Source organism: Harpia harpyja, chromosome 5, assembly GCF_026419915.1.
Source record: "Harpia harpyja isolate bHarHar1 chromosome 5, bHarHar1 primary haplotype, whole genome shotgun sequence".
Classification (NCBI taxonomy): domain Eukaryota; kingdom Metazoa; phylum Chordata; class Aves; order Accipitriformes; family Accipitridae; genus Harpia; species Harpia harpyja.
In genome coordinates this window covers 4,956,292-4,980,622 of record NC_068944.1, presented here as the reverse complement: position 1 = coordinate 4,980,622, position 24,331 = coordinate 4,956,292, and the positions used below count along the sequence as shown (strand labels likewise).

Genomic DNA, 24,331 nt, shown 5'->3' with positions numbered 1-24,331 from the left:
TGAACAAATACCCAATTAGTCACAGATACTGAGTCTCTAGCTACTTGGCACAGGCTATTTTTTCATTGTTACTATTTATTTGTATATTTTCACAAACCTATCCTTGTCTGCTGTTGTATTTTGCTGATCTGCCCAGCTGGCCTTCAGCCCTCATCGTTTGGATCTGACTCTTGCTTTCGTGTCTGGGCACAAACAGCAGAAATTTTGGAGCACTGGACAAACAGTATCTTATTCTTAGTTTGGGTAATGGGGACAATTCCTGCTCAGCCTTACCTGCCACGACTACAGTATGCTTGCTTGCTCGGCGGAGGAATTCTTGGCTTGTAGAAATCAAAGAGAGGAGCCTTTTGCAACTTTGGGGAGTTTGGGTGTAAGTCTCCGCTGCTGAACATGTACAGGCTTTTTTAAGGCTACATAGCTTGGCCAGATGCTTGTAGGTCCACGCAGGAACTGGAAGAGAAACGTCCCTGCCACTGAGCAATCCTACTTCTTGCTCTCCAAATTTATGATCTCTGCACTCTTCAGTGCGTGGGATGCTGAAGCTGTGTAAGAATTTCAGAAGATGGGCAAAACGGGGTAGGATCTGTTATTTTCCTTGTCTCAAGGGGACGAGAAGTCCTTCCTTTGCCCAGTTTTTGCCTTTTATAATTGTAAATCACCCTGAGATAGGCATCCATTATGGAAACTGTCAGCCTGGACAGTTAATCTGACAGCTTTAAAATTCCTGAAACCAGGGTCTTGTAACGGACGGTGCTGGGTGACCTCGACTGTAGGCTGTCCCACCTCAGCAGTAATGCACAGGCATCTACCTGCATAGGCACTTTAATCAGACTTTGTTTCAGAAACATTTCCTTTAATTTTCTTTCCCAGGGAGAGGGAGATAACAGTTTTTAGGAGGGAAGCTCAAGAAATAAAAACGCCAGGCGTTGTAGACGTTTAAGGAAGGAATCCTAAGCAGCCATACGAGTTGCTTGCTGGGTCTTTCAATGAAGCTACTCCCTTAGGAGCAACCTCCAGGAGACGTGCTGGCTTTTCGTGGGCTGTACGCTCCTCGCTGGTGTACCTTCGTGCTGGGAGGTGCGTGGGGCTGCCGTGGCTGGAAAGCCTCGGCCGGTCTCCAGCTCCCCATGGCCCTGCCGTGGGTCCCGCCGAGCCGGGCCCACCAGAAGGTGATGAAAGAAACAACAGCAAAACCCACCGTACGGGGTGTTTATTCCCGCTGTATGTCTCCTCTTAGGCTGCCTTCCTCCTCCTTATTGCTGAAATTAACCTTAGAACAAAGCTTAGAAAGGCAGAAGTGCAAACATGGGGAGCAGTTCTCTTTCTGCCCAGGGAGCGTTAACCTGCGAGATGAAATGTGGCTTGTCTTAACGCAGGCATGCTGCCCCACGGCCACCCATCGCTGGTCCCTTGAGGAGACCTGTACCCGTCCACCCGGCCGGAGGCACAAAGCTGGTATTATTTCCCTTGAAAGGCACCAAGCTGATATTTCCCTTGAAAGGCACCAAGCTGATATTTCCCTTGAAAGGCTAGTCCGCAGTTAGACCCGGCGTGTTTTCGCCCTTAGAGCCGCGGTCGTATGGATAGGACCGTTTCCCTTAAAACGGAATCAAAGTTGTTCATTTGCGGTTTGGGGTGACAGGTCTGGGTGCCTTTTCGAGGCTGGTGCTCGGTGGGCTTGTTTTGGTTTGCTTTGGTTTTAATGGCTTCGTTAAAATGCTGCTCAGGCTGTCTCAGCTGAGAAAACCGTCTTGCAGAGAGCTTGTGGAAAAGGCTCGTGGTGTATATGCTGAAACGGTTAGGAGCGTGCTGGCTGCCAGTCGGTTATCTAGGACGGCACACGTGGCAAGTGTGTGGGACAAGAAAAACTCGGGCAGAGAGGAGACACTATCAGGGACCTGCGTCGGGGACACGGGGGCTGATGTCTGGCTCCAGGCTGTGTGGAAAGGCCACTGCTGGGAAAGTATTTCTAGGAAGTAAGTGGTCACTAAGCTGGGAACGCTTTTGGGGAAGAGGGTGCTTGTGACCAAAATATCTCAAGTGGGAATGCCTGGAGAGCCAAAAGGTCTCATGGGGGGAATACGCTATCCTAGTGGAAACTTCCCCATGAGGCTGCGCACACCAGCACTTCGGTTCAGCTACCTTGTGGTTTTCCAAGGGACCGTGGGCAATTCGTGATTTACTCCAGTTCCTATGGACTGGACTCATCTCCGAGCTCTGAGGTGGTTTTAAATTCATCTGAAGTGGAACGTGGAGCGACCCACCGATACGTACCTGGCATCGGGTCAAGAGAGGGAGAAAGCGTCTGCCTTTCCTCCACTTACACCTATTCTGATAAATGGCAAAATTCTGGCGCAATTCACAGGACATGGGCAGGAGAGAGGGAAACAACAGTATGCCCGGCCAGGTTTCCCTTTAAATGCTGGTGCATGTTTCTCAGCAAACACACGGCCTGGGATTTTGTTACAGAAAACAAACCCGGGCCAGACCTGCCTGATTTTTCACATTCCGAGTAATTTGTCTACTTCAATTACTGGAAGAAGTGAAATCTGGTGAAACAAATCTGACGTGTGTGTTTATGAAGGCAGTTCAGCAGAAGATGTTTAGAAGATGTTGTTTTCCTGCATTCAGCCTGATTATTGTATTTGCGATGCTGCCCTTCACCTCCAAGCTAACGTAGACAGATCGCATCTTTCTATGCAGCAGATCTTCCCCCAATGTATTCGCAGAATCCCGGTCCCAGGGACCACTGTATTCAACAGAAATTAGCCTTACAGTGCCGCACAGAGAGGGTGAGCCTCTTGCTAAGCCTAATTGGCATGGCAACGTTGTGCATGGATTATTATCAGGTGCACGTGAGCAGATCCACCGGCAGCAGCTGGGACTATCACTGAAAGCAGATGCCAACAAGTATCCAACGTAGCTCGCAGAATTTTTGTAACGGAAAATGATGAATGAGAAGAGGGGGCCCAGCTTGCCTCTTGAACTCTGGGCTGAGCTTGCAGGTTATCACTTAAAAAAAAAAAAAAAGACATCCCTTATTCCTGAACTGCTCGCTACAAAAGTCCTTGTGTAACCCTGAGCAGAGAATGGTGTAATACAGACTTGAGTTTCAGGCTGAAAACAGTGCTTTGAAAAACCACAGTGCTGCCAGATCCTTGCTTGAAATGAAAGCCTGGTTTTGCCAAGACTTAATGCTGACTCAGGAAATGTGTGTCTTTTGTAGGACTTCAGGTTTTTGCCTTTTTTTTTTTTAATCTATTTTCAAGGTTGAGATAAAGGGCTAAACCGGCGAGCTTGTTTTCCGGAGCTCTCCCTTTAAACAAAAAAACCAGCTTAAAAGTCAATTTTAGATCATAGCAAACCTGAATAATTTAAATAAGGCACTTTTCCCCCCCTCTATGTTCTCTCTCAACAGGAAAATAGAATGACTGTGTTTCTTCAAAAAACCAAAAAACATTATCGTGTCTTATCTTACAGCCGTGCTAATTTATTCCCAGGTATCATTGGGCAGTTTCACAGTCTCATATCCACAGAAGTGGCTGTGATGTGAGAAATGCTGAACTCTGGCATCACTAACTTGTGATGAGAGACCACCAAGGGGAGGTCGATGCTGATATTGTAACCCCTTCTAGGACGCTATTACCTCAGGGTCTGATAATGTTTCAGCAATGCCAGAAACAGCTTTTTGCTTCTATCCCTATAAGCTGGATTTAGCAGTTTGTCTCTAGTCAGCAAAGCCCTTAATGTATATTTAAACAGCTGTAGAATTAGATCCTGAATGAGTAATATTTGATATTCTTAGGACAGGTTAAGAACCTGGTCCAAACCAATCTGCAGTCAGTGCAAGGTTTTTATTGATTTCAGCAGGCTTTGAATCAGACTCCAGAGAATACCGGATTGTTCCCAACTGTTATTACCTAGAATCCATGGCAAAAAGAAATACAGGGTGACGCAGAGATTAGTTAAATCATCACATGATGAAGCTCATTTTTCTCAGAGTACTTGCAAATATACATATATATGCCACACCATCCCCAAGAAGTTGGCAGAGGTCTTTCAGGGCTGTCTCAAAAAATATTTTTCCTTGTCTTTCTGTGTCGGTGGCTTGCTCGAAATCTCTGTTGACAAAGCACAGCAAATTCCTGACAACAGTCTTGAAGAGGCTGGCATATAAATAAAGATGTCTGAGAGAAGCCAAAAGCTATACTCTGATCTCTTTACACATCACATGTTCTGAGAGTGGCACCTTAGCTGCATAAATAATCCCTCTGGTGTCAACTGAGTTTTAGAATATAGGGGGGGGTTGGAGGGGGGAGGTGAGGAGAAAAATGTCTAGCCCAAAGCTGGCAAAAGCCCTGCTAAAATGAAGGGATGGGTGAGAAGGAGGGGGGTGAGGAATTGTTTGCTAAATAGAAAAAGGCAAAATGACGTGACCCAACAGGCATAATTATGAAACATTTTAGAGGGTCTTACAGGGAAGATGGTTTGCTGACTGCTGTCTCTTCAAACGCAGTTGAGTGTCTTGCTCTGCAATTCTTCTGTAGCCTCCCTTCAGACTGTGTTTCTTCTTTCTTTCTTTCTTTTGGGCATCTTTTTAGAACTGAGCTCAGGACTTCCCCTTCTTTATGATGAAACTTCTCATCTGAAGAAAATAGAAACGGAGAGTGTGAAGGTGGTTGGACCGTGGCCAGCCCTGCACGTCAGCATGAACAAGGTATAGCATATACATATATACTTTTACATATATATGCCAGAGAGCCCCTTTGTCACTTCATATTCAAAAGCTGCTGCTTTTTCACCTCCAATTCAAATCAACATTCATCTGCAACTGCCTTGCTTTTTAATCACCTCTCACCATCTCCTTATGGGACTAGCATTTGGTTTTTAGATTTAGCATTTCCTTCAACTTCGCCTTTTAAAATTTCAGAAGCTGCTGCAACAATGTTATGATGTAGTTTTAGTTTAGTTGTGAAGAGTTAGTCATCTAGGCAGCCCAGAGCTGTAAAAAAATAACAACACTTTAAGTGATAAAAAAAAAAAAAAAAAAGTTGTTTTTCTACATGAGGAGCCCGTATTACGCCTTAAAACCCCCCTGGCATCTGATGTTAGTGGGTGTTTTATGAGTGAGTTTTTGCAAGGGTGGCAAAACAGCCATGTCCCACTGTTTGTGCCAGAGATCAGAGGCCAGCAGGTCGGTGTCTCCTGGTATCCATGTGAGGCAAAATCCACTGTGCCTGCGCCGTGCAGTGCCTTGAGCTGAGTCTGGATAGAACCACAGAGACCTGGACCTCTCGTCTGCAGCCACATCAGTCCTGAGACAGACCCAGTAAAGTCAATGAGAGCATTGCAACTGGCTTCAAATGAGGTGCGTCTGGCCCCCCAGTGACTCTACAGACCTGTTAAAAGAAAGGTGGTGTTTTGAGAGTTTTCTGTCAGTTCAAGGGAGAACTCAATTAAATTACTTCACCTTGGTTTCACAAACAGCCTTTCATTATTGATATTATTTCAACAAGCATTAGAGAAATTAAAATCAAAGGAGAGGTGGCAAAGTGTATCAAAAATACAAGCACAAAGGGGCTGTGTATCTTCTACGTAGCATAATCTTTCTTTTCTCTGGATGAGAGAATCCAGGAGATGGAAGTCAAGGCTGAAAATCCATGAGTCTAGTGTTTCTAATAAAAAGTGAAATCTTGGAGTATTTTTGCTTGAAGAACCGTGTCCAGGGTGTGTCATGGGGTGGTGGTGTAGTTCAGCTGTGGACTGCAGTCCTTATGCCTTATGAATGTGGTCATGAGGCAATGACCTATGCCGTGACTTTTGGAGACTGCTGAATGAACAGATGAAGGTGGAATATTTTAGACTTTTTCCCAAATCTATTTGGTTATCAGCTGTGAGGAGCTGTCATTTTGTCTGACTGGTTGATTTGAGTGGGGATAAAAAGTTAAATCATAAACAAACTGGGGTGAAATGGAAAATAAGTCATCTTTTTCCCATGGACATTTCTCCAAGTTCTTCTAGAAATACTCTTAACTGGTAATAAGTACAGTTTTTTGTAGGCAAAGCTAATTAAGCATTGACATAGTTTGCCAAAGGAAAATTCTCCATCTCGCAGATTCATCCAGTGAATACCCAGGTCTTGTGAGAGGAGCACTGTAGTTCGGATGTAATTACTGATACTCTGTCTGAACCCCAGCTGAGAACATTCACTTAGGTGCAATGTCCAAAACATGCTTTAAAGCACTGTCCTACACTATTGAGCTTATTGGCAGCTCAGTTTGGCATATATAAAGGGCTAAAGTGAAGAAGTGAGAGGACTTTCTCCGTGTTGACCACAGCGCACAAGTGGATAAACCAGTCGGGCCTGTGTTGCACAAAAGATCCGAACAGATAATCTCAGTGGTACCCTTGTGATCTCAAAATGAGTAGATTTATGGTCTTTTTTCTTTCTTTAAATGAAAGCTCCAAACGTTTTGGTCCTGTATTCCACCATCCTGTGCAAGTAGTCCCAATAGAGTCCCTGCAACTTCTGCCTGGCAAGGCCTGACCTCTGATCTTCTCACTCTTCTTCTCTGAAAATCTGTGGAAGGAGAACTCAGCTCTTCTATAATTAATGGTTTTCTTTGGCTTGTCCTGACAGCTCTAGAATCTTGTCCACAGTCAGATGGATTATTTATTTAAGGACTAATTAGCAGAACGCAGTATCGTAGCAAGTCAGCGCTTCACAATAAATGCAGCTGCACAGTAAACGCAGCCTGTGTCTGCTGTGGTGAGACTGCCATCAGTCAAAGTTTAGCTGATGAAAAAGCCTTGCAGTGAGCTCCAGGAGCTGCTAAATGCTTTTGTTTCTGGCAGAAGCTCAGCAGAAGGCGAGGCTAGAGACATGGGCTGTCTAATGAAAACCCTCTCCTGGCAGTCATAGAGGGTTTGGGTTTAAGAGCTGGGCAGTGATCCCATGAACAGCGGTTACCATGTGAATGCAAAGGAGGCCAGTCCCTCAAAATTTATTAAAATTGCCATTTTGAGCCGTCTGAAAATTGTATGTGCTCTTGAAACAGGCCCAGAGTCACCACTGGAAAGCACCTAGTGATCAAGCCCTCACGTTACAGGCTGTGGGTTGTGACCAACAAATCATCCTGAAGTTCTTTTGGCCCCTGGCTTGTGGTTTCTTCTTCAAGCACCATTTTCTGACCTAGATCCTAGTGAAATGTGTACACAGAGCTCGTAAAGCTAAAACAAACAAACCTCAGGTCTTTGAGCTTCGAGCGGAGCCTGGAGTCGCCTCAGCAGATGGCTTCTCCCATGAAAGAGAGGGACATGCCGTAAATATTGGGCTAACCCTGGGCTGAAATGCTGTGGAGCATTGCCCGGCACAAAGGCAGCGGGGCAGGTTAGACAGGATTGAACAGCCCCGAACTGTGACAAGCGTTTTTTGCTGGGAATGTGGCCTTTAAAGCTCCTTTGGTTATGGTAGTTAACTAGCTACTCAGTCCAGCAGCGAACAGATTTTAGCGAGTGGTCAGTGTGTCTAGTTTCTGCCAAAAAAATGAAATGTTAACAGCTCTCCTGCACCACTCCGTTGATTTCTATTCTACTAACTGCTTTTTATTCCCTAGTTTTGCATCCTCTGAAATATTATGCTTAAACAAAACCAGTGAAGCAGTTACAAAGCTGCTTCATTTGCTCTATTTCTGGAAATAAAGCAACGGTTTCCACATCTATTGCGGAGCCCCAACTTTCACTCCCCCTCTTCCTGTTGCTAATTATTATTTTTTCAAGCAAAGTGCTTTGGGGCTGGAATTTGTTAGGCTTAATAATCAACCCATAGGAGAAGTAAGAAGAAATTGGGAAAATTAGATTCAGCAGTTAATTAATTTGATTGTCCGCTACAGCAAACTTCGTCTCGTGGGAATGAGGACTGGAAGCGTCCAATCTCTTTTCCAGAGCTGTTTGGTACAGTGGACATGTCTGTCCACCTACTGAATGATAAAAGTCACTTTCAACATGCGTTTCATGCCCTTTGGTGCTAGCGGACTGCTTAATCTCCAGGAGAGACAAGCCTAAGTGTTGTAGCTGTGAATGTATTTCTGATGTTCTTTCTTGCAAACCTTTCATTAGAAAAATATGTTCTCCCATCTCCCCTTGCTCCATGTGTGTATGTGTGTGTGTATATATATAATATAAAGCCAAGAATGTATTGTTAACATTTCTGAAATCTTGGCAGTCTAGTAATTATTAGTCCAGATGTCATTATTACATAAAAAGAAAGATACTAATAGAGTTCAGATCGTTTCTACCCCTTTTCCTGGTGTTATGCTCACCCTTCCCCTACACCCCTGGGTCCTAAGGTTGGTGATTTCATTCTGGTGGGGTCAGAGGGGGTGTTATGATGGCCATAGAATCATAGAATAATTTAGGTTGGAAAAGACCTTTAAGATCATCGAGTCCAACCGTTAACCTAGCACTGCCAAGTCCACCACTAAACCATATCCCTAAGTGCCACATCTACACGTCTTTTTAAATATCTCCAGGGATGGCGACTCAACCGCTTCCCTGGGCAGCCTGTTCCAGTGTTCCATCCAGTCACGTTCATGGTTTCTTCTTGCTCGCTCTAGGATCTACTTTGCGTCCTTTTGTATATTTGCAAACACGCTTTTCCATCTTGCTCTTTCTTCGTTGATATGCATCTTCACGTTGCGCCCAAAATTTTCTATACATGGAAGCTTTTCCATCTTGCTCTTTCTTCATTGATCTGCATCTTCACGTTACACCCAGATTTTCTATACATGGTGGCTTCTACTTATATGTGCTAGATACTATGTCTTCACTCTCTTCATTGCCCCGAAAACCAGTTTTGTCCAGCTCTAGGTCTGCACTTCTTTAACTGCCCATTGGTAAGTTGTTTATAACCGTGGGGCCAGCCTGTGCCCCTTGCGTTATCACCCGATGCCCGCGCTCCTCTGCACCACCTCGTGTGTCTCCATTTCTCAGGGCCTCTGTTATCATACCAGCCCTGTGTTGCTTTGTACTACATCATTGTGTTAGAGTCATAAATATCTCATTCTACAAAGAATAACTGCTTGTGTTACTTTTTTCTATATAAAATTATTGCTGTTACCGCTAAACCTAGTAAAATAAAGCTGCAGGCAGATTGAGAAAGGTTCAGACAGAGCAAGCCTGATGAGCCTCAATGGCTTTGCAAACTTTGTTCAAAGCTTATGGCCTTTTGCTAGCATGCCAATACCATATTACAGGGCTACCCAGTTATGCTACTGACTGATACCACTGCAAATCATACCACTTGCAAAAAAGCCGTGGAACTACCTGCCCGGAGCCCAACTGCAAAGCCTAAAGCTACCGCAGTTCCAAAAATCGTTGGTGGTTTAAAAAACCCCACAAAACCAACTCACTTTGTTGATATATCTGAGACTGTTCTGTATGATACGCTGATCGGAGGGTATACCCCAGGGAACATGGGTACCATGAGCCAGTAAGGCTATCATGAAGCTTGGCACTGACAGAGGCAGGATCTAATAATATTGAGCAATAGCATTTTATAAAATAAATTTGATACCAGGAACTAAAGAGGTTTGCTCCAAGGATATAAACATAACAAGATTTATTGGGAGTTACGCCTTTCATTAGACCGACTGATAGTTGACCTGAGGAAGGTCTAGCGTATCTGACAGCTTAATGAGGGGCTTTTTCATTTGTTTGTTTTTCCAAATATATTTTTCTAATAAAAGATGCAGCTTCTGCTTGCAAACTTTGCCTCAAATAAGAATAACACATAATCATACAGGTCTTACCATTATGGTGTCTGTTCGTAATTGGTGTTAGCTATCACATGGAAAAAAATCAATAAATCTCCTGGTGGAAAGGGAGTGAAAGAGTCTGTAGATTTTCATGCACATTTGCAGATGCAGTTGAGTCCCAGGAGACAAAAGGATTTGATCTTACATAGCTAATGTGCATTCAGAACCTATATATCTGTGTTGTCTTCATTAAAATTTTACCTCCCACTAGTAGTGGTGACTAGCAACGAAGAATAGACCTGCGTTCCTAAACAAAATATTAATTCTATTCTGCAGATGTCTCCAGCTAAATACGTATTCTAAACATACTGTTTGGCTAAGAAGAGACTATTGATAAATTCACAGAGGCCAAAGATCGTGAATCTTGCTCTTGGTACACAGCTTGATGTGGAACAAAGCATGAACCTTTTAAAGCAGAGAGAATGGAAATGTTAAGTACAGGAGTGGTATTGCTGTGTTTCTTGCAACTATTTTTATATTCTGTACATGTACTTAATATTCAGTTAGCTTTGCAAACCAAAGCCAGTGTCATCATTATCTAACACTGTACAAATCTGCCTTCAGTTCTAGTATCAGCAAATGTAATTGAATTTAAAGTAAATGTTTGGGAGGAGAAAAGCAAACATAAGACCTCAATTATAAGAAGAAAAAAAGGCATTTAGTTTTATGCGTGTATATATCTGAGCTTCTTTAACCCACTTATATCAAACCCATTTAAATACAATTCTCCAGTGTTCTCCTTCACTGGAAAAGTAAAGTTCTGCATCAATGGTGAAAGTGATGTGAACATATTGCTATTTTTTAGCACCAGCAGAACTGGAGATGGAAAATTGGAGTGTTATCAGGTATCTTAACTTAACGTTTTTTTCCTCATTTCTAAACCTTTTAGGATAAGCTTAGATTGCAGTTTTAAGCAGGAAGATTATTTCTTTCATATGCAAGTTTGACTCTCAGACATTCGCTTGAAAGGGGCATCTGAAATTCTTTGAAATTACATAATAAGAGATGATAAAATTGGAAGTTTCATTAATATTATGCCACATTTAGTTTTCTAATGACTTCCACATAGAATGCTCTTAGTTTATAAATGAAAATAAAATTTTAATAACTGCCAACCTGGTACAACATTTGAATACCCAGCTGCTATCTTTATGCTTCACTCATCGCTGCAAGCGATAAGGATTCTGGAAATGTAAAATTTCTTTATTATTCAGCAAAGTAAAGTAGATTACAGTTTTCATTCTTGCAGCAATAGTATATAGAGATTCCTAATGCAGGCAGGTTTTAGATCTTTGATTTTCTTATAAACCAGTGAAATGAACCGTAGAAGGTACTGTGTGGTTTTGTATAGTCCTTAATTTTTTTTTTCTTTTGCCTTCTTGATGACAATTATATTTCAGGAGTTAAATTGGGCGATGAATGGGCTTATATGTAAAGATCAGTGGCATTAAGGAACAACACGAACTTATATAGATGCTTAGAATTGCTAATAGTCTGCAGTAAGGATGCGCTACTTTGTTCTGTGATTTGAGTTCCCTTTTAGTCTGGATCTTCAGTGTCACTGACTCTATGTGCAATAGTCTCAGCTAATCAGCTAGGTGAGAGCAGAATTCAGTAATGATTCAGGATGTGCTGCACTGTGGCAGAAAAGTCCATCGTTGCCAAGGCAGGCTGGCAAAGAAGCCTTTCACGTATGTTCAGAAGCGTCTGGGTCAGGTTGAGCGCTCCCATATGGGGTTTGGGTGCAGTCAGCATTTCCACTGGGGCAGAGGGAGGTGGTGGCCTTGGGCTACTGGCTCAGCATCTGGTGAGCAGGATGAGACCAAGCAGCGATTGCAGCAATGTCTGCTCCTCACGTGTGATCAGTCACTGAAGGTGCTGCTGCTCCTGGTGGGGTGCAAGCAAAGCAAATTTTGCTTGCTTGAAGGTGAAACCCTTAAAGTGTGACCCAAACGAGGGCTAAAGCAGAGCGGAATGCCCGGGAATGACTTCTAAGAAGTCTGCAACCTCCAGCAGCACCAAGAGCAGCTTTTTCAGCCAGGTCAGTGAGCATCAGCGTTTGGACCTCTCGAGTTATGAGAATCTCCGTGTGAGACTTGCACATCAGATCCCACGCTGGGGACAGTCTCCATTACGTGGAGTCATCTGGTATAATCCTGAATACAGCAGGAGATTTAGACCTTTTGAGGGTTCCCAGCTACAGGGCAGCCCCAAGGGCTTTTATCTTGCTCTTGGTCAATGTGGGGAAATTGGGCAGGGGAGGAAGAACATAAGGACTGAAAAATATCCATATCCATCTGAATAACAGATGGATGGGACTTTGGAACTTTTTGAGTTACGAAACAAGCTTGTGTCCTAAACAAGCATCGGTTGTCTTAATTTAGCTAGTAAAATACAGTTGCTTAACCTTGCTTGACTGAAATGCTATTCAATTAGTATCCAGTGTTAAAACAAAGGTGGGATTTTGCATGGCCTTTAGAAATGCCACTGCTTAGTGCGTTGTTCTTTCTGCTGTTAGAAATCAATACACTTAAAAGTTGACAATAATAGCGGCCCTTGTAAAGTGTGTAGTAGTGCACTGTGGCTACCAAGACTATTGGTGAAAGAAAAGTTGTGCTTTCTTTACAGTTGATTTTGTCCTTGTGAGTATCTCCACTTCTCAGCTGCATGAGTACCCCAGAAAAGACACCTGTGGCAAACAAATATTTCATGGGTTTTTTATATGTTTGGCAGAACTACCGTTATATTCAAGACTGAATAGATGACGACTGTGCCATAAGTTGCTCCAGCTAGATGCTGTCACTTTTCATTTTAAGTATTTTCTTCTTCCCTTAGGAAGAAAGTGGGGAGAATGAAAAGTCGAAAAGTATCTTCCACTAAAAATAGTAAATGTGGCTCAGCAAATAAACATGTAAGAATTATTAGAAATTTGCCAGAGAAAAAAATCTCATGATGAGCAATCCTTTAACAGACGGTTATTCAAAATCATACCTAGTAGCTACAGTATTTTGCATACAGAAGTCTGCTAGACCAATTTTGCTTACACATGAGAAATACCTTGCAGTGTCAATAAGAGTTCTGCAGAGGTCTGGCTCTTCCCCTCGCCAGTGTTTGCAGAACAGTTTCCTCAGGCAACATAATTGCATTTGTGATCTGCTCCACTTGCAGAAAGTGTCCCCCGAATCTTGATGTTCCCTTTTGTCCGTGATTGTTCGTGGACCTGAGAGTCAGTAAGATTGTAGTTACTGTCAGCCAGTGGGATGCCATGGAGGAGGGCAGAAGGAAAGATAAAGGAGGCAGGTTTTGAAGTTAAAGGGCTAATCATACGGTAATTTCAGTGGCTAAAAAATGACCGGTTCAGTCTTAAAATACTTTGCCAGAGGTGAACCTCAAGGATGCGCTGAATCTGATTTACTGATGCTTTGTACTTGTTTTGGCTGAAATCTGAATGACAGCATTACGTATCTGTTCTGTCTGGGTGTATACAACCACTCACTCTTTGCAGCGATGAGAGTGGAAAATGAATGCATAATCTAGGCTGTTACTCAGTTGTAATTCAGGTCTCACTTCCACGAAGAATAGGAAAGTTTACAATGGCTGTTATGCCATTGCCCAATTCTTCTTTAAAAAAATATAAGATATTACAGTTTGATTGTTCAAGAGTTCACGTTTACAATCCTGGTCTCATTCATACCCCGTTTGTTTATACAGTAATATTACGTTGTCCTTTTTTTTTTTTTCTATTTGTTTTCTTTTCTTCATGGGAAGTTTATTCATGCTGGTATTTCTGCTGGGTGTAGTTTGTTCAAGGCACAAAACCTTTAGGTCATGTTTGAACAGGTCACTAAACTAGCTGTCCTAAGGCTTTAGATTTCTGATCCAGATCACTGCGTAGGTAAAGGGTTGACATCAAGTGGAAACAGCAGCAGCAATGTTTAAACTCCCTGGATTTTTCCTCTCTTTCTGATGAAAGAGATTTTGCTTGGCTTGCAATTACACGGAGATCCCTTCAGATCCTTCTGGTTAAATTTGCAAAGCCCCTTTACATTCTTAAGGTGGTGTAAGAAGTTGAGTGTTGTGAACTTTTCCCTCTTCTGCCTGCTGGGGGATATTTTGAGACAACGTTTGCTTCCTCCGTGTGATCACAGGTTTGGGCAACCACTCCAGGGCCTGGCTGGGCTTTTTCCATGTATCTTCACTCCACAGCAGTTTCTTGCTTCTATCACTCAGGCTTCCCTGAGGCTTTTCTTGTCTTGAAAATAGTATCAAGTCATTAAATATTTTGAAAACTTTTTATTCTAAGATGTATCTATCAGGGTACGAACATGGAAGTTTTATCCAGTATTGCTGAATCAAGTTGCTACAAGTAAAACTTTGACCTTTGAACATTTTGTTAACTTATCTTTCTAATAGATGTCACTGTGCTTGTGTTTTGTATTAAATATAGGTTGAAGACAAGAAAGTATCTGAAAAGACTCTTCATGCCCCTGTGTCACCTTCATCTGTACCTGACCATATGAAGTGCAATATCCTTAAAGCTCAAGTGGAAGCTGCTTTTAGAGTAGGCGCCCAGGTAACCTGTGTTAATATTTCACCTTTCTAGTTTTGGCATAGCTTGCACGGATTTTCAAAAATCACGTCGTTCCTGAGGAAGCACCTTATTTTGTCTCAAGTATCCACATTGACCTAGCTTTCTCTAGCTGCTCTGAAGTTTCTTCAGGTAACTCAAAATGATTGATATGATGGAAGTAGGAAGTTTGTCCTAACTGACATGATTAATGCAGCTGAGAGAGGCTGAGAAAATAGGAGAGAAGGCCCCACGCAATCTCCATGTTTTGATTTTGTCACTGCAGCTTTTACTTATTTTGTAGCTGAGACACGATAACCTCTGGAGTTTTCCGAGGCTACCCACCACTCATGGAAACTGTGGTTAAGGGTTTTCTAAAGATAATATCTATGCATCCAGATGCAACCTTGATTTTAGGGAATTAACTTTAGATGTCTGAATGTGAAATGTTAGCTAGTCTATTGTTTTCTTACTTGTTCGTGTGCTCTTAACTAACTATTAAGCTGCTATTTTCACTGCTTGGTCAGTGTTTGCGTCCTGTTTGAAAAAACACCACAAGTCCTGTAATGATGTCATGCAACTGAAAAATGCTGCTAGATGGCCTGACTGTAAAAAGTTAATTTCCCAGTCAGAGGTAAACCTAAGTGAAACCTAAAATATGGGATTCTTTTCAAGCGTAATTTGTGGCCAAAAGATAATGCCATTGGTGCCAAAAATAAAGCCAAATAGAATGCTTTAGGAACAAAAGTAGAGGCAGAAAGATTGGTATGACTCTTATCCCAAGTTCCTGTGGTATCCTTGTGCATACTATTCTCTTTGAATACAAATTATGTTGGTGTTTCCATTGCTTTGTTTCTTTTCGCAATAACATATCAGGTCAACTTGCCCTGCAAAGGATTTTGTTAACAATCATCTTTGTGTATTTGTTGTTCCCTGGCAGATCTTTCATCTGAGAGCTAGATTACATCTGGGCTAGCTAGACCTAAGGAAGTATCAAAATTTGGTTATTCTGACTAGATTTCAAGAACAGAAACCATAAATCTGACAGCGTGTGGGGAAAGGAGGTTGGGTTTTTTTCTTTTAGTAGTTGCTTAAAGCAGTCCTCTCACCTCTCTGAATTCAGCGTTGTATCAACTGTGTTTTATGCAGCATGTTTCTCGTTTGATTGCCCTTGGGTTTGCCCTCTGTTTTTCCTGTGTGTCTTTTCTACAGCATGTCATGGTATATTTCTCACATTTGTATTTTCTCCTGAATATGCTTAATAGTCATGTTTGACTGGATGGTTAAAGACTGGAAGCACTGTGTGCTGCTGCATTCAGAATACAGCATTACTAAAGCAAGATAGGAAATGTGCTTTAACATATGCATCTCTCAATGCCCTGCCTTAATTTTTCACTCTGAGGCTTTCCAAGGGAGAACATCCCGGGTTGCTTTTTCATGCATGCCATAACTGTATTCTTCAGCTGCTGCTACGTTGTAAATAAGTTTCAGAGCAAGCTGGGCATTCCTTTTTTCCTTCTTACCTGTGTTGTTTTGCACAAGGCTTTAGCAGTCAGATTGGGTTAAGTAGGTGTTTGTAGGCTCGGCCTCAGTGAGAAAAGTCTTGTGGTTTCACAGGGGGAAGGAGGGGAAAGAAGACTGTTGCAGGATAGCACATATTGTGGAAAAATGATGGCATACAGTTCAGTTTGAAATCCCTGAAGCTTTCAGTGCTAACGAGGTATGGATTAAGAGTTACAGCCAGTAAATTACGATGTCACCTTAATCTTGGAAATCCTCATTCAACTCCCTGCTTAGCCACAAAATTGCCTGTGCAACTAGAGATGAGTTCTTCTGCACTTGAGCTCCCCTCCTGTCATGTATGGAAGATCACCCTTCTCAGATACATTGCAAAAATAAGCGGGCAGAGACTGGGCAATGGTCAGCCTTTACAGTAAGGAGCTGCGGCTACACAAGCGCTGGGAAGGGTAGGCAAAACGCTCGTGGTGAAGGAATGGTTGGAAACACACCATCTATCGCCTAGAAAACGGGAGGAGGGAAGGGGGCTATAGGAGGCCCCGATAAACCAGCATACCATAAAACCACCCAGTTATCTTCTCTACCCCCCGCCACCCAAACAACTAGCTGAATACCAGTAGCTGAGCCATTTCCCAGTGGCAGTTCAGTCGTCTTCTGGGAAAAGCGAGCTGGGATGACATTACACTGCTCAGAGACTCTTACAGCATCTTTTGAGGGAACAGATAAGAAATGGTTTCTTCATGGAAGACAACCATTTAACTCCATTTATTCCTCCAGGGCTGTGATCCTGCCCCTCTTTGACCCCACGTGACATATCCTGCTGCCCAGTATATCTGGAGGACTAACCGTGTTATCCTCTGCCCAATTCTATCTTTTGACACCAGTTCTATATTAAATCCCTGAGAAGTCCTGCCTTCTGGCCTTATTCTTAAGACTCCAATTTCTCATCTCTTGTTTTCTGTACTGTCATATTTCGACTTACAAGGCAGCCAGAGCAAGAAGTATATCTAGGTTCTGTGAGGCACAGCCTATATTCCTCGAGCTGTAAAGCAAGACAGGCTGATTTTCCTCATGTACAGCATAGATCTTCCTTTATTTCATGGTATCACAAAAAAGATGAGGATTTACTCCTCTGCTTTGTAAAAGGCAGAAGAAAGAACCAGACTCTGTCTTTTATGCACACGCTATTTGAAATGAAATGTTCTTTTAAAGGCCCCCAAAATCTATCGTCTAACTCACTCTTTATGAAACTTCATGGGGCATCTTCATTATACAGTTAGGTGTAAAAGCATGAGAAAAATATTGGTGCACTGTAGGATCAGATCCAAAATTAACAAACTGTTGCTTGAAATATTTGTAACAGCTCTCTCTCTAAGCAGTAGGAATCTTTTCAATACCATATGCTACTAACATCAGGATGTGACAAGTTTATGAAGGCACCTCCTGCATGTAGTAGAAGAAGAAGCTGTTCCTTGTTAATTCTGAGAATGGAGTGAATGTTTGCAAGTGGAAAACATAAACTGGGACAGAAATTTTCTGTAGCTTTCTTTCTTTATGACAGCTAGACACCAACACAAGAGAGAGCCTTAGAAATGAATGATTCCAATGCTTATGATTTAAAAAATAAAAACGGGGGAAATTATGCAATACATTTGAAAATATACTCTGGAAGATGGTCTCTGCACTGCTTCATTTCAGAATTATGCTGAAGAGCTGTTTATCGCATTCCTAGGGGGCAATACACCATCTCCCATAGCTACAGACCTGACTTAGAGACCGAAAATTTGTAAGTTTATGGTGCCGATCACTGAGCCCTGCATGTGGTTTAGAGTTATAGAGCAGCAGGAAACTAACACGAGTGAGTTTGTTTATTTGGTGAAGATGGAAATAATTTACGTGCCATTCTGCTAGCTGGAAAATCGAACTAAAGTGTGCACGGAGATACTGGGAGCTGAATCCGGGAGCACGCTGCCGCAGACATCGCAGGTGAGAAACATGAGGAACCCACACACGACTGTGGGAACCTGTGGTTTGCACAGGGCATGCCGTACGGTGTCTGTAGGTCTAGAGCAAACGAGTAGTGTTTCACAACACACCTTTCAAACTCTGCCACAGGGATCTGCCACCTTCTAGCTGACAGACTGCATATCACAGTTCCCACATAATTAAGCTCCAGGGGAGCACTAAACACTGTGAAGCAGCTGACATCTTTTCTTTTTTTTTTTTTTTGCTTCCTTTTTTTGCATTTATTCCAGACTCTTCATTTGAGAGGGAGTGGTATAAAGCAGCAGTGAGGAGCTGCCAGAATACAAAAGACCAGCTCTCCCTGGCATTTAAAACCCCTCTGCAGCTTGCATGAGTCAGTGCTGATACCCTGTGATTGAGCAGACTTGTTAGTATCACAAAGAGTCCCTTTTGCCAAACAGTTCATGGCCCAACTGATGGAGGAAAGATACTAGCAGGTTTCGGTTGCTATTTATATCCACTTTGGCTCTGGGCAAATCCTAATTATCCTTAGAATTAAGCACACGCTCCTGAGCAAATGTACAGCTATCTCAGCAGGGCTTTTTCTTTTGGCGGGCGGTGTGTGTTGTGTTCTAGTAGTTTGTCTTCTACAAGTGGTGTTTGTATTCTCCACCTGTTACCCAAGCTTTCCTAAATCCTTGGGTCGATGTAAGTCTAGCAGGTTAGCGCAGGGAAGGAACCGAGATCCCGTTTCTCATAGATTTCTACTGCAGCTGATTTTTGCATTACTCCCGTCTGCGGGCAAGGGAAAGCCACGCTCATTTTTAAGATAGTTTTTTGCAATGCAGTTTATGGAGGACACACAGAGGTGACGTTACCACCGAGCTGTTCCGCACTGAACATTACACGCTGTTTGTTGAGAAAAAAGTGGTGGGAAAAGGTAGTTTGGAGATGCGGAGTTATTTACAGAGAGCATGCAAAATCCCATTCGCTTCTGCTTTATCAACCCCAAGGGAAGCTCTTGGCTGGCGGGAGGTATCTTCTATCAGCCAGGTTTGGGTTCTTGAGCAATTGATTCCCCTGCCTTGATTCTTAGTAAACAAAGGGACATTTACACTGAACAAAGGGACGTTCAATCCTCTAGCCCCTTTCACACACTAACTTTCTTCACAAGCTTATACACATGTAAATTTTTAGGCCAGGTCGATAGCCATCTCTCTCTCTTTCCTCCCTGTCCTAGAAACAAGTACAGACCTATGATCATGTCGGTCTGCTTTAAGTATTGCAAATATGTGAGTAAGTGCAGGTTGCTTGTGCTATCTAGAGTTGCCTCAGGGGAAGGCCTGGGCTGTGGTACCGAAAATGTCTCGGGACACGCAGGGGTACCCGTGTCATCCTGCAGCCCGTGCTCTCTCCATAGGTGCAAGCCACGGCTGCAAATGTAAATGAGACTGGGACCTATGCATTATTTATGGTAGAAAGGGTGCATAAGTGAGGTGACTCACAGCGCTAGTGTGACTTAGCTACATTTTTGATGATTCTTTGCCTTTTTCGTTGTGCTGTCTCCTTTAAGGACAGATTCAAGCGTAAGGACTTGTCAACTTCAAAGTTCAGGTGCTTTTGCCATGTATTGCTAGAAAAAATGGGCTGTCTTTATGTGAGCTGGGTCTTTGGAGCTTTATTCACTTAAGGGGATCTGGATTCAAACCCTAATCAGGTCATGAATGAAAATAGAGTAGGTGAGGGGAAGACACTTGAGGATTTATAAACTTATGCGATCTTTCTTATAATAGGACTTAAACAAATCCTTCTGGATCCCCAGAGGAGTTCTTAGCTTTCACTATATGTTGACTTAAGTACCTTGAAAGGATCAGCTTTTCCAACGTTTTAACCTCTTTCCATTGTGAATTAGATGCTATTTGCTTCCCTCTCCTCCTTTCCTCCCTCCCTCCCTCCGCCCATCCTTATTCACAGCACAGAGCTACTGCACAATTTGACAGTCTTCGCACAGAGATCAGAACTGGAATTACGTGAGTATAACAGGTCACAGCTGAGGTGTTCAGGCTGTGGGGGAAGCTTGCACAGCTCCTTATGTACACGATGCCTTCCTTGCTAAAGCTGTTGCTGTTAGTCACCCACTTGGATGAGCAATAAACTCACTGGCGAATTTCAGGCTAAGTAAAAAGAAGCAACCGCGCTGGGACTCTTGACTGGAACAGCAGCGAGCGCAACATCACGTCAGTTATAATTGCTCATAAGAATGGAATTTAAAAATGGCTCAGCTTCAAACCCTCTGTGTTCAGTCACTACAGGGAAACAGGTTTGCTCAACTTTAAAAGCGAGGCTGCAAGAAATGAAGGGTGTCAGAGGTATAAAAATACAAGATTTTGAATGTGTGTGGGCCAGGATGATCAATATATGATACATGGCAGCTCATTAGAAGTGTGTCAGCAATGATACCTCAAAGTCGGGGAAGGAGCTGAGGAAATGATGCAGCAGCCTTGCTGAGGTACAGAAGGGAGGGAGGATTTAGATAAACGGAATGTGGGAAAAGGGAGATCTTGAATTTATTCCCTGGGATACTGGAGGCAAATGTGGCAGTTGTGTCACAAGACTGTGACAACACGTTGTGGGTATGTCAGCTATGTCTCCTAGCTGGCATGTCTGTAAGTGCTAGTACATGATTAGACAAGTACTGTTAATTGCGGTGATGTGCAGGAGCCCAGCCATAGGCCAGGAGACACATGGTACCAGGCCCTGTTCAGAGGGAGAAAAAAAAGATTAGTCTGTTCCCAAGAGACCTAACCGCGATGCTTTTCTGCCTGAAAGGATACATTTGACATATTAAATCACCAAGGTAGGTTTACCTTGGCAGGGCGTTCTTCCCGATGATGTGTTGCTTAGCCTGTATTATCTAATGAGATCAACCAACAATCGGCGTGGCTGACAGATGACAAAAAAGTTGATGAAGGGCTGAAAAATTTGGTACGCTTCAGGCCTCCTTAGCACCGTTGTGGAGCCAGAAAGAGCCAAGATAGAGAAGTATTTCCAGGCCGCTGCAGCGAGAACCATTGCTTCCTTACCTTTGAAGATCTCCAAACGTGTGAAAGCTGTGTTGCTCCCCCTTTCTTTCTGCAACTGGGAACTTTGTGAAATTGCTAAATAAGAGAAATCATATGTTTCATATAAGCCTTCCAGACCCATGTCTTTCTCAGATGAGAACCTGACATCCCCCCTTGGCTGCAGTGATCACATTCTTCATGCAGTCTTTTTTGCTTATTCAAGATATTCCTATTGCGAATCAGATGGGGTGAGAGCCGCAGCGATGCCCCTTGTGACGGAGGAGAGGCACAGAGGGCACTAGCTCCCCGAGACGCTTGCTTGAGGTTTGAAGAACACAGCCTGCCTCGCACCGTGCCCCGCTGGAGACTCAGCAGCCCACGGTCCCAGCCAAAATTAGTTGTCTGTGCAGAAGCACAGAAGGCTGCAGCCAAAGTTGTGTCTTTCCTGCGTTCCCCCCAGCGCAACCAATTCCCATTTCGAGGTCCCGTTCCCCATCATCCTGGGGCTTAACTCATCCTTCAGAAGAAAATAGGAGCTGCTGTTCGCTAGGCAAATCCAACCACCAGGGCTTAGGAATTCATACGTGGAGTTGCTCCCACGGGCCAGAAAACTTTCCCACCCCTGCTGGAAAGCTCAGCAGGGTCTGATGTAGTATCCCTGGAGCATCCACTCCCTCTCTGAGGCTCCAAAGGAGCTGGCTGCTGGGACAGCAGCAGGGGTTATGGGTACTCAGGAGTCGACTGAAAAGCAGTCTGAAAAATGTCAGGATCAGCCTGGCAGCCCATAGGTAAGATCGCTTAGGCAAAATTTGGTATTACTTAGAAGTTTTTCTCCTCTTTTCATCTTTTGGTGAAACTAGTATTTCTTAGCAATCATCTCCGAAGAGAGCCTGTACAATGGCATTTCTGTCCAGGCATGTTCCTCGTCTCTAGTATGATAAAGTAATGCTTTATCTTCGTTTCTAACACCATCCAGAAAGCTAACGGCATATGAAATTGGAACATTAATAATTTTTCTTTTGCTCTGGGCCCAGTGCAGATAAGAAAAGAGAATGGCATTGTGTGGATGGATTATATGGATCGACCTTTAATTTTGTTTGTTTTGCAGTGTGGTAACCAGAAGAGCCAGCTTGTTTCTGTTTGGGTAGTTGTTAAATGAATCTGCTTTTGTATAAATGAAATTTCCAGGTCTTGCTGTGCCCTGAAACCTCTCCCTCTCAGAGCAGCAGCCTCTGGGTGAGGAGAGAATCTGCCTTAGTTAAGATCTGAGCAGCTCCGTGCTTCTGCCTCTGTCTTCTTACACGGCTCAGTGCTGTATTTTCTGTGGGTGACAGAGCCACTGCCCAGCTCTCCATATATGTTCCCCACCACGTACGTCCTGCTAGCCTTGCCTAAAGTCCCGTGTGGAAACCCAAATCCTGGCCCTACCACATGCACTTGTTTTCAGATGAAGGCAAACCATCTGGGAATTATATCGTGAGAGTTGTGTACAAGTGTAAGCCTTGTTTTACGCTCACATCTTTTCAGTAAAGTTGAGGAAGTCCTTGTGTGGTTAGTGAGTGTGATTTGTGGAAGGCTTAGCCTTCCAATGCAGAGAAGGCAAAAGAAAGTGCTAATGGAGTCACAGAACTGAGAAGAAACCAAGGATCAGCTATTAGGGACTAATACAGTGAAGCCCTCTCAACTGGCTAATGAGGTCCGTGGCTTATAGCGTTTAAGTAGGTGGAATTTTAATCATTTAATTCCTGGTCACAGCCCCTGCATTGCATCCTTGATCTCTGTATTCTCTTTTCTATTGTTGTGTTCAAGTGCATCTTAAAATGCAGCTCAATTAATTTGGTGAAAATTGGAATAAAGTAAAATTTATGATTTTAAAAAGTAGCCAATTTGACACATAATAAGCAGCTAGCTTGTCAGGCTTAACAATAAAATGTTGTTAAGACATCAGCATGGAAGAAGAGACTGTGTATTAAGTTTCTGACAGCTGGATTCATGTTTACAGCTTTCAGAAACCCAACAGCTTTATAAAAAGCATTATAGTTTCTGTAGAACAAAGAAATATTACTTCAGTGCTCATCTATGCCAACAAAGAATGATTTTCAGTGCTTTCAGTTCCTTAAAAACATTTTCTTTCCTTTCAAGGAAGCCCTAGATTTTGCATAAACATTATGCTAGACAGAGCTACTAGAAGACCAGTAAAAAAAAAAAAGGTTTCTAGAGCTGAGCTAAATTTCTTGAAGTTACGAATTTATTAAAATACAGAAATTGCACTCCTAGTCCTGAAATTATTCACAGTGTGACGCTAATTCACTGAAAACCTTAGCTGCAAAACATTTGGCGGCTGAGTTACAATGGTGGTGATGGTGTGATTATGTCCCACTTTTATTTGATTCCTTAATGTTTAAAGCATTTGCCCAGGACCGAGGAAACCTCTGGCTGAGGGAGATGAATCCCAAATACGTAAGAGCACTGTGTTGGGGTGGAGCTTCTCCAGTTCCTACTGCTGGTCCTGTTCTCCTCTGAGTAAACTAGCTGTAAACTAGCTTTCTCTGTGTAACCTAGCCCCCAGGAGATGGACAAACCTGCTGATGAGGTTCAGAGGGTCCCGTCTCTGCTGACGGTGGTTTTGGTATCAATATCCAAGGTGCAACAACTCTAACAAGAAGGGTTATGGAAGCAACCATCGCCTCAGGTACTCGCCTGGGCTGGAGTACACCCAGGACAAAGTTCACTTTCTGCCACGCTCCCGGTGGTTCCAGTTTAATTGTCCATACAGTTAATTGTGTGTACAAACTGGAACAGTCTGTTCCCACCATGGCTGATGCTCCGGCGAATAATGAGCTGGGGAGTGGCCATGAGGGTTTTGTTCTCTCTGGCACAAGGGACAAACAAATCTAAAACTATCACAACTTGGGCGATTTCCCCGAGCACTGAGCATCCCTACTGATACTTTGTAGTTCATTGCTAAGGTGTAGAAGAAACTCAGCTTTGATTTTCTTTCTTTTTCTTACGAGTACCCTCAAATGAAATCTATCAATTTGTGTCGAATGGAAGGTCTCACGTCAAATTTACAGTATTTTTACATGCCTGTAAAATCCTTTGATTTGGATTTGATGGATTTGAAGGAACCTGTCTCATCCTTTTTGAAGAGGATGAGACTGACACATTTAACTCAGGTTGATCTGGACCGATGGCCTCAAATTGTTATGGTTCAGATATTGAACACTGAAAAATCACTCTGTCGTAGGACCATATCAGTTCCCTTCTATCCATTTAGCAGAATGGAAATGTCAGAGCCTGCCAAGTCCGTTACTGATTTGGAGATACTCTTGTGTCTTCAGCCAGTATTTTCTGTAGAGGGGTGCAGTGTTTTACACAGGAATTGTGGAACCCTGCATCTCAGT

General features: G+C 43.0%; 1 protein-coding gene across 2 annotated transcripts in view; it reads left to right on the top strand.

Annotated features, from left to right (window-relative positions):
• The window catches only part of EPB41L4B (erythrocyte membrane protein band 4.1 like 4B), a 173,736-nt gene that overhangs the window by 99,170 nt on the left and 50,235 nt on the right, over positions 1 to 24,331 (top strand). For both annotated transcript variants that reach the window (XM_052787703.1, XM_052787702.1), the window contains exons 17-18: positions 4,602 to 4,717; positions 14,263 to 14,388. In XM_052787703.1, coding sequence (XP_052643663.1) covers positions 4,602 to 4,717; positions 14,263 to 14,388 — 242 coding nt within the window. The remainder of the gene's footprint in view (positions 1 to 4,601; positions 4,718 to 14,262; positions 14,389 to 24,331) is intronic.